General features: G+C 40.5%; 1 protein-coding gene across 3 annotated transcripts; it reads right to left on the reverse strand.

Moving 5' to 3' along the window:
- Positions 1–1,147: 1,147 nt before the first annotated feature.
- On the reverse strand, positions 1,148–11,281 carry LOC149440885 (uncharacterized). Of its 3 annotated transcripts, XM_089658018.1 has the most exons (6): positions 10,873–11,281; positions 7,906–7,994; positions 5,289–5,394; positions 5,017–5,122; positions 2,317–2,390; positions 1,148–1,401 (listed from the first exon to the last, which is right to left on the reverse strand). In XM_089658018.1, the coding sequence occupies exons 1-6, from the start codon at positions 10,927–10,929 to the stop codon at positions 1,300–1,302; spliced, it is 534 nt and encodes a 177-aa protein (XP_089514144.1). In that variant the 5' UTR covers positions 10,930–11,281; the 3' UTR covers positions 1,148–1,299. The 3 variants fall into 3 exon arrangements, 1 of the variants encoding a protein (XP_089514144.1); XR_016307474.1 differs by lacking the exon at positions 5,289–5,394; XR_016307473.1 differs by lacking the exons at positions 5,289–5,394; positions 10,873–11,281 and having other exon boundaries at positions 7,906–8,082.
- Between the last annotated feature and the right edge of the window lie 3 nt (positions 11,282–11,284).

The raw sequence follows: 11,284 nt of genomic DNA on the forward strand, positions 1-11,284 counted from the left end.
ACTTGCAGTTTCTCAACACCTTGAAGGCCATACAAATCCTATCCGTTACATTAAAAAAAGGAACAATGCAACACGCACTTACATCTATTTTATAACAAATGTAACCCCCTGCGTACAGGGCACTTCTCCCCCCTTCCTGCCTATCACACTTTGAATGACAATTGCGTAGTGATACAACACTGTACCCATAAAAAAAATGTATTCATTTTTGTTGTGACAGATAGAGCTTTATTTTTTTACTATTTAATCACCCTTTTTTTTTTTGTTTTCCCAAACAAACCAAAAACTACCGAAAAATTTGAAATACAATTTTTTTTATGTCTTTGGTATTCAATTTTCAAAATAAGTGACTTTTTTCCTTTACTGATGTGCACTAATGAGTCTGCAGTAATGGGCACTGATAGGCTGCACTGATCCACACTGATAGGTGGCACTGATGAGGAGGCACTGGTAGGTGGTACCGATGGGCATTGACAGGCATCACTGATGGGCACTGAAAAGCAGCCCTGATACATAGCACTGATATATGGCACTGTTAGGCAGCACTGACTGGCACTGATGGGCAGCACCGACTGACACTGATAGGTGGCACTGATTGGCAACACGTATAGGTGGTGCTGATTCGCACTGATAGGTGGCACTGACTGGCACTTATGGGAGACACTGAAAGGCAGCTCAGATGGGCACTGATCTGTGGACTTGATGTGCACTGGTAGGCACTGACATGTGGCATTGATGTGTTATTGATGGGTACTGGCACGAGTCAGTGTTGGACACTGACAGGTGGCACTGCTGGGGCTACACTGATCATCAGTGCTCTCATGATCAGTGCACATGTCCCCTCGGCGTAAAGCCGATTACTGGCTCTCCTCTCCTCCTCTGTCAGCATGACAGCTCGAGAGGAGAGAAATGCCGATAACCAGCCTTTCCGTGTTTACATGCGATGAGCTTTGATTGGACACAGCTGATCATGTGACATCCTCCAAGAACGAGAGAACCACCTTGCACCTGTCATTGTACTATATGGAGGGCGGGAGGTGGTTATAAGTGTTTATGTATCACAAACTGAACATGTAATTTATATACAATTAAATTATACATTTTGAACATAGATAAACCAATTTTAATATTTTGCATGTAGAACAATTTTAATATGTACATTATATAAAAATAATTTAGAAATTGACAACATAGTCAAACCTTTCGGACACTTCAACCAAAATATAAATATGTACAAAATCTATCAAACATCACAGTTCTTCTAGGAAATTTAAATAAAGTCCAACAATATTTACATTTTTAGTAATAGTTTTGAATGCACAATGGGCATCTGTATTCGTCTGGAATTTGTTGCCCTGTGCAGGATATGTGGAACCACAGTGCACAACTTTCACATGAAATCTGGAAAAAATGTAAATGATATATTAAAAGATGAAGTTAATTAATTTTGTTACATACATACATATATGGCTCTGTAAATGGCAAAACACACTTTTAAAACTATGTATATCTTTTCGCTCTCCCCTCTTCTCTCACTCTCTCACCCCTCCTATATCCCCTCTCTCTCACCCCTCCCTCTCCCTTTTTTTTTTTTTTTCTTTTTTGTAAGACTTTTTTTTCATATTTCACTATGACCAAAGTAGTTCTATGTTACCATAGTAACATTGTACTTCTTTGGTGACGCTTTTTTTTTTTTTTTGGTGGAAAATTAGCTTATAGCAATGAATTACTCTGCTATAAGCAAGCATTTACCTGAATGACATCGATTCATTCACGTTTTTTTTTGTGCTTAGCTGTGATTTGTCCACAGCTAATCACATGACATAGCTGGGCTGTGATTGGCCCAGCTTGTGCATGTGACCGCTGTGACCATTCACAGCTACACATACTAGTATCCAATGGATGGCATGAAAGGAAGCCATCCATTGTATACAACTGTTATGTGACCTGCTGTGATTGGTCACACCAGGTCACGTTACCAGCAACGGTGCCAGTACTCCGATGTCATCCACCTAGAGGGATAAGGGGTTTTGAAGGCCGCCATCTATCTATAGGCTGGGCAGGAACCTGTTAATAATAATAATAATAATAATAACAATAATAATAATGTAAAAACAAGCAAAAGATGAAAAAAGTTTAATGTATTAACCAAGTGATGAAATCGTGTTTCAACTGAAATGTATGGTTTGACAAATTTTATCACATTACACAGCGTAATTGTCCTTTCTTTAACACACAAGTGTTCATATGCTCATAAATATTTATATTTTTGGGTGCATAAATTATAAGTTAATTCTTATGTTTTCTGAAACATACCCATTGGACTGTGTATGTGTGTTCATTGAAATCGTTTTCTTCTCCACATATCCAGCAAAGGCCATGCAAATCATCTGCATCAAATAAATGTTGAAGTTAAAAAATTACATAAGTATACATTTGCAAATAATAATAGATGTAATCAATTGTTTTGTTTCCCTTTTGATTTACTAAGCACACACGGTACTATAAATTACTAAACTTTACCTTGCTCATCACTACTAATCTTTGGCTTTTTACAGTGAATTCTGGAATACTTTTTAAATATATATTATTTATTAAGTAATAATATCAAATTGTATAACAAAAAACTTTATTTTAATCTAACTAAAGTAAATACATTTTAAGAAAATTAAATAATTATATTAATATTGATGTATATTTTGGTTTTTACATTTAATTGAAATGTTGTGTAAAGCCTTATGCAGGCTTGTCATTGAAAGTCATATTCAAATTTTTCTTTTAATTTTTAGTAATTTTTATATATAAATTGACATTTTTATGTTATTTGAAATAAATACATCAACACTACTGCTTTAACAGGCTGTGCATTTATAGCCATATTTATCATTGACTTTGCATGTCATAAAAAGAAACACACCATAAGATAAGGCCTGGTCTATTGTGACTCTTTGTTTGCCAATAAAAAAAATTTTTGCCTCTGTCATAGCTAATCAATTTAAAATATATATATAATTTTGTGCTAAAGGACATCAAAATGTTTTTCTTATGAATTTTGGAACCTTTTTTGTGGGTGTACAGGCTGCTCAAGCTTCATGCCTCATCCCCTTTTAACCTTTCTAATTTGTGTATTAAATGTACATTAATCTTTTTTTTAATGAGTTAACCAAAGTGGGAGCATGTACTGCCCAAGCTGAGTGTTTTTATAGAGAGATGTGATGCAGTTACTGAAATGTATACACTGTGAGGGACAAATAATTCCATTAACTTTTTTTTTTTCATTTTCTTTGCTCAATAGTTTTGAAGTGTTGTTGTGTAAAATCGTTGGCATGTTAAAAATTGTAAGTAATTTAAAATGATACAAAAACACCATAATTTAACCAATCAAATGCACAGTTCTTTTTGTTAACACTATCCCAACCCAAAATCCTTGATGTACATTGACATTCTATATATACTTTTTTTTTACAAAAAATTTCTATAGTTATATATAGAGAAATTAATACACACACACACATAGACACAAACACCAACATTATTAGGTGCCCCTGTTTAATTGCTTGTTAACTAAAATTCATAATCAGCCAATCACATGGCAGCAACACAATCCATTTATTCCTCTATACATGCTGGAGACGTCTTGTTAAGGTAAACAACATTATTATTATTATTATTATACAGTATTTATATAGCGCCAAAAGGTTTGCTCAACGCTGTACATTACAATGGGAGACAATACATGGGACAGTACAGTAACAATACAGTACACAAGGGGATTGAGGGCCCTGATCTTTCAAGCTTACAATCTAGGAGGGAGGGGGGAGGGGTATTGGAGGAAGTGGTTGTGTTGGATGGAGTGGTAGGAGGAGCAGAGATCTATTGTTAGGTTGGGGTGGGGTAGTCTTCTCTAAAGAGGTGTTTTTTCTGGGTGCGCCTGAAGTTGTGGAGGGTAGGTGACAGCCTGATGAATTAGGTTAGGGATTTCCAGAGGATGGGTGAAGTCCTGGAGAAGTCCTGCAGTCGGGCGTGGGAGGAGGAGACCAGGTAGCTAGAAAGTAGGGGGTCTTGTGAGGAGCGAAGAGTACGGGTTGGGTGGTATTTCAGTATCAGGTTGGTGAGGTAGTTTGGGGCGGCGTTGTGAATGACTTTGTATGTGAGTGTTAGTAGTTAGAATTTAATGCGTTGGGCAATCAGGAGCCAATGTGGGGAGTGTCAGGGAGGGGTGGCAGAAGTGGAGCTGGTGGTAAGGTGGACGAGTCTGGCTGCTGAGTGCAGTGGGGATAGTCTGTGATGAGGGAGGCCGGTGAGGAGGGAGTTGCAGTAGTCCAGACGTGAGATAATAAGGGAGTGAACGAGTTGTTTAGTAGTGTCTGGGGTTAGGAACGTACGTATTTTGGAGATGTTGCGGAGGTGGAGCCTGCATGAATTTGACAGCAATTGGACTTAGGGTAGGAATGATAGCTTAGAGTCCAGGGTGACACCTAGGACTTTAGCTTTCGGGGTGTGAGTTATGGTGTTGTTTTTGGTCGTGATGGAGAGGATGGGGGGGGGGCATGGGCTGGGGGGAAAACTAGGAACTTGGTTTTGGAAAGGTTAAGTTTGCGTAAATGGAGCAACATCTAGTCTGATATCTCGTTTACTAGGTGGGTGATGCGGGCGGAGACTGCGGGATTGAGGCGAGGGGTGTAGAGGTAAATTCAAGTGTCATCGTTGCAGAGGTGATACGTGAAGACGTGGGAGTGTATCAGTTTGCCAAGGGGGGAGATGTAAATGGAGAAAAGAAGCATGAAAGCATGGCTCCATCCTGCCTTGTATTCTGGGGTCTGGTTGTTGGTCACGGTGTAATGTGTGTGATATTATCTTGCCACTAGCAAGGTGTGCAAAATTAAGAGGCCGTTGCGTTTATATCTATCTCAATAATAGTTGTCTTATAATTTAAAATATAACTGTAAACATCTCACCATCTCAACAAAACTTTTAATGATACAGTTTGTAATCAAAATAACAATTATTACATACCTCTTTCTTTAAGAATAGTTTTAGCTATTTCATAGCGAAGTTCGTTGATGTTAGCTGTAGAATTTTCAAACGAGATTTCGCTATGTCCGATTATGTGCTCTGCAAACTAAATAAAATAAAGATGTCCATCACAATCTTACATAGTTTTTTAAAGAACATTATAAAAAAAAAAAAACATATATATATATATATATATATATATATATATATTTTTATCTTTAGTTTTCACAAGAAACCAAATTAATATATTTTATTATTATTCAATATAATACCTTGCACACAAAAACACCGCAGGAGACGCTGTCGATTTGGTTTGGGTGGGATTTACTTTCACATTTTATCTTGGAGACGTTGATATTATTTTTTCTGAAACAAGCTCTAAAAAATAAAACACAGAAACAATTTAACAATACTGATACATTTTTACTTGTAAAAAAAGTTATCAAATAGAACTTTACTTGAATAAAGTGATTTATGTCATTTCATTTGTGGAACTATGTCATAAATCGTCTAATCTATTTCTCCTTAAATTATTCCCAACCCCAGCTCTTTAAACTCTATTGGTGGTCTGGCTTCAAAGAACTAAAGTACCTTGACCAGTAACTAATTAAGATTGCCCAGCTATGCCCTTCTGAAATGTCCCTCCACTCATTTCTTACAAGCCATTACTACCGTATATACTCGAGTATAAGCCGTCCCGAATATAAGCCGAGGTACCTAATTTTACCACAAAAAACTGGGAAAAACTATTGACTCGAGTATAAGCCGAGGGGGTAGGAATAGTGCCCCATCGTTGGTGTCAGTGGGGGGAGGAATAGTGCCCCATCATTGGTGTCAGTGGGGGGAGGAATAGTGCCCCTTCATTGGTGTCAGTGGGGGAGGAATAGTGCCCCATCGTTGGTGTCAGTGGGGGGGAGGAATAGTGCCCCATCGTTGGTGTCAGTGGGGGGAGGAATAGTGCCCCATCATTGGTGTCAGTGTGGGAGGAATAGTGCCCCATCATTGGTGTCAGTGTGGGAGGAATAGTATCCCATCATTGGTGTCAGTGTGGGAGGAATAGTGTCCCATCATTGGTGTCAGTGTGGGAGGAATAGTGCCCCATCATTGGTGTCAGTGTGGGAGGAATAGTGCCCCATCATTGGTGTTAGTGGGAGGAATAGTGCCCCATCATTGGTGTCAGTGTGGGAGGAATAGTGCCCCATCGTTGGTGTTAGTGAGGGGGGGATTACTGCCCCATCGTTTGTGTCAGTGGGGGGAGGAATAGTGCCCCATCATTGGTGTCAGTGGGGGGAGGAATAGTGCCCCATCATTGGTGTCAGTGGGGGGAGGAATAGTGCCCCATCGTTGGTGTCAGTGGGGGGAGGAATAGTGCCCCATCGTTGGTGACAGTGGGGGGAGGACGAGTGCACCATCGTTGGTGTCAGTGGGGGGAGGACGAGTGCCCCATCGTTGGTGTCAGTGGGGGGAGGAATAGTGCCCCATCGTTGGTGACCCCTGCTCCAGCCTGGGCTCATTCGCTCCTTCCCTCTCCCATGGTACACACTTACCGGTCAGATGTCTTCCTTCTCCGGCCGTTGTCCTCGATCGATCTGCGCGGTACCGCTCGGCTCCTCCTCTCCAAGCTCCACCTCCTCGCCGGTGATTGGCCGCCGGAACTGTAGCTCAGGAGAGGCACACAGGCGCCCAATCACCGGCGAGAGGAGGAGCCGAGCGGCACCGCAGATTGAGCGAGTGAGGAGGAGGAAAGCGGCCGGAGAAGGAAGACATCTGACAGGTAAGTGTGTACCATGGGAGAGGGAGGGAGCGAACGAGCCCAGGCTGGAGCAGGGGTCACCAACGATGGGGCACTATCCCTCCCCCCACTGACACCAACGATGGGGCACTCGTCCTCCCCCCACTGACACCAACGATGGGGCACTATTCCTCCCCCCACTGACACAAACGATGGGGCAGTAATCCCCCCCCCCACTAACACCAACGATGGGGCACTATTCCTCCCACACTGACAGGATTGATCCCGGGGGGGTGTCCAGATGACAGGGACAGCATGTCATCTGCAACGTTGACTCGACGTTGACTCGAGTATAAGCCGAGGGGGCCGTTTTTCAGCACAAAAAATGGGCTGAAAAACTCGGCTTATACTCGAGTATATACGGTAAGTAGTATTGATATTTTAAAAATATGTGTGAATTGATAGGGCTGATCTGTCAATCACTCAATTGTCTTACATTCATAGAGGTTCTGTGAAATATTTCTATCAGTGTATGAGCAGGTTGGCAAGCATAGTCAGGCAATACAATAGTTCCTTAAACTACCACAGCAACCCCACCTTATCGTTGTTGTTTGTACAAGAGTTAATATTTCTTAAAACCAAAAACACCTTTGGAAAAGTGTCCGTTACGTCACAACTGTGGACAAGAACCTAAAACATAAAAATGTCAAGCTTTTACCATGCAGTGGGTGTGTACATGCAGTGTAAGTTGTCAACTGCTTGTTTTGTCTTTTCGATACAAAACAACCATATACAGAAGTGATCCTTTTATCTCCCTGAAAAAGTAATTTACACACAAATCTGCAGTGTACTTGTTAATGGTCTACGGAGCCCCAAACAGTCTTCATTACATCAGGAATAGTAAACTAATGAAGACTGTTGCAGTGGTGGAGTGATGCAGTCTTGTGCTAGAAGGATCAGTGGTTTACGTAATTCGATCTCTGCTCTCTTCTACCCGAGACAAAAATGAGCATTCAACATGTGCAGGGTGGACACGCTGGCATGGCATGTTAAACCTTTTTTTGTCAAGGTTCAAATAACGAAAATGTGTTTTTTTTTTTTTTTTAAAAGTCAACTTTTACTTTACATATTTACAGTATTTCAGTATATTTTTTTACCTTGATACGTTGCTACACTGCTGCATGGCCCAATCACTCTCGCCCAGGGAATTTAGGTATAATGTTTTTTTTTCATTAGGATACATCACCTGTTGATAAAAAAATAACAAAATATTGCTATCAGTCACTAACAATAAATGTGTTCAGCTGCAGCTGGCCCTAAAAAAAGCAAATGTTCAACCATCACTTGTGTACTCTTCTAAAATATTCCTAATCTGTGACACCTGTCTTTACCCTTAGGCCCAATATTTACTAACTTTCACAATCTGATTAGTCAATGGAACAATTGTAAAGGAGAAGTATGTAGAAATCTCCTTTGCACATACTTCTATTGTCGTCAGGAGTGCACTTTTTAGGCACCCCTGTGCCAATGGTTCTGTTGAAATTTGCCTAAATCCAGCTATTGGTTGACATCACAGATCCAGTTCACCCTCCTCTTTTATCCTTAAAAGAATGTTGGGTCCTGGCCATATGCTATTTTTAAAGTTGTTTGTACTTGTGAGTGATGTGTTCATAGTTTAAAGCAGATCATATGCTGCTACACCTCCTTCACATTCTTTTACTCCAATGAGAGTGGGGGGTGTCAGAGTGTTGACTGACAGTCTCTGAACTTAAAGCAGAAGGAGAATAGAGATATCTTCTTTCTGTGATTGCACTGTTCTCATTGTGGAGCTGGCGTGGGAAAGCTGCAGCTTTGGATAAATGCTTCATCTGCATAGGTCAGTATTAAATGATCTTCAGCTAACGTAACATTTTTAACAAAATTAATACATGTTCCTTTTGGCACCATTAAAAAAGTTGCATGTACTATGTTTTTCTGCAGCATTTTGTAAAGCATTTTAACAGCAATCAGCAGATCACTGGTGTCATGCAGGTCTTGTGCACACCTGTCATTATGTTTGCTTGCTTTTTTGCGGGATGTAAGGGCAAGGATATATACTAGCATGTGAAATCAATGAACTACCATAGCAGTACCCAGTGCTGTTTTACTTTTTCAAATATTACAAGAGCACTGTGAATGAATGATGCAGACATATGGACGGACCTGCAGAGATGCGCTGCAGTACGTGCAACTTCTAACTGTACTTACGGCAGAGGGAGGGTGCTGCAGGTTTACTCAGCTGCATTGTTTTTAAAATGTGACATGTTGCACTATACAAATGTGTGAAACATGTAACAGGTCCACAAAGACGATCTTATCCGTTAATTTTTTATTCCTTTGTATACCTTCCTATTTCTGCTTAACTGTGATAGCCAACCAACCATCATGATCATTTACTTTGACAATAATAAGAAAGAGAACCCCTGAGGGCTGTCTGCATAGGATTCAAACAGCTATAAATGTTCTAATGTTTTTATTTATTGTAAGATTATTGAGACTAGAATTGTGATATTGTCTTTAACATGTAATCATAAAGTAAACAGTCTTTACTGTCGTTTTGGCTACATAAGACGCACTTATGTTTTAGAGGAGTAAAACACGAAAATAAATATTATGAACCGCTGGACTGCAGATATAGTACAGGAGATGACCAGAGACTTCAGACTTGCGGACATAGTACAGGAGATGACCAGAGACTGCAGACATAGTACAGGAGATGGTCAGAGACTGCGGACACGGTACAGGAGATGACCAGAGACTGCGGACACAGTACAGGAGATGACCAGAGACTGCGGACACAGTACAGGGGATGACCAGAGACTGCAGACATAGTACAGGAGATGACCAGAGACTGCGGACACAGTACAGGAGATGACCAGAGACTGCAGACACAGTACAGGAGATGACCAGAGACTGCGGACACAGTACAGGAGATGACCAGAGACTGCGGACACAGTACAGGAGATGACCAGAGACTGCGGACACAGTACAGGAGATGACCAGAGACTGCGGACACAGTACAGGAGATGATCAGAGACTGCAGACATACTACAGGAGATGATCAGAGACTGCGGACACAGTACAGGAGATGACCAGAGACTGCAGATATAGTAGAAGAGATGACCAGAGACTGCGGACACAGTACAGGAGATGACCAGAGACTGCGGACACAGTGCAGGAGATGACCAGAGACTGCGGACACAGTACAGGAGATGACCAGAGACTGCTGACACAGTACAGGAGATGACCAGAGACTGCGGACACAGTACAGGAGATGACCAGAGACTGCGGAGACAGTACAGGAGATGACCAGAGACTGCAGATATAGTAGAAGAGATGAACAGAGACTGTGGACAAAGCACAGGGGATGACCAGAGACTGTGGACATAGTACAGGAGATGACCAGAGACTGCGGACCTTTGGGGAGCGGTGGGGGGATTGTTATCCTAATTTTACGGTTACTCTCTCCAACTTACTTTGGGATCGCCTCTCACCCTGTAGTTTTCTCTGATATGTGACATACGCATTGGATACCCAGCTGTCAATCCACAAACTGTCATAGGCGTGTGCAGACAATAAAGATTGTTGCGCCAGGGAGAGAAGACGGAAAGTGAAACCAGCAATAATGAGGACACCACTGGACCGAGGAACAGGTAGCAATGAGCTGCATGTTCTGATGCATACAGTAGCCAATCCTCTGGCACGGTATTAGAACATGGCTGCTGCAATGGGGGTAATACTAGGCCATCCACTACATATTCGCAACATAACATGCACAGACATTTCCTACCCGTTTTTTGGTCTGTAAAAAAGGGCATGTGATGAAGCCAAAAATATGTTATAACAATTATATAAGTGTCCAGACGCTGTGATATTATAAACAATTTATTTCAATTTTCACATTGATTGTGTTAGTGGAAGTATCTTTAATGTTTACTTCTGGGTTAGTATGTAGTGTCTACCTTTTTTAGTGCAAAAGATTGTAAACACACACAAATCTATAGAATAATACAGGTAAAATAAAAGAATAAGTGCTTCATAGGTTTTTTTAATTTAAGTAACCTGCACTTCATAGGTATACTCACAATTAAGGTCCAATGATGGCTTTCATTTACGGAACCAATTAGCATTTGGAAATCCATAATATTCTCCTATAATTAGATCTATTGCAAAGGATTAAAACAGAAATATTTGTGTGACAAATTATTTGGAAATATAACATTGTAAAGCTTTTATTCTCATTGAAATACCCGAAAAGGTTTGTAGTGTTTTCCTTCCCACATATTTGTCATTAGATATGTGTCAATTATCTTAATCTTTTCTTGTCTTTCCTGCATTGCTCTTCTTGCCATGATATGGAGGTATGCGTTTATAATCTGAAATGCACCATTGTTAATCACTATAAAGTATGCATAAAAACACATTTACAGATTTCAATACAAATCAAAGTTATATGAGAATTAATTGATGATCAGCTATATTATACTGCTCCAAAAA

Source organism: Staurois parvus, unplaced genomic scaffold (assembly GCF_062004578.1).
Source record: "Staurois parvus isolate SC_StPar_1 unplaced genomic scaffold, SC_StPar_1.0 ptg001050l, whole genome shotgun sequence".
Lineage (NCBI taxonomy): Eukaryota > Metazoa > Chordata > Amphibia > Anura > Ranidae > Staurois > Staurois parvus.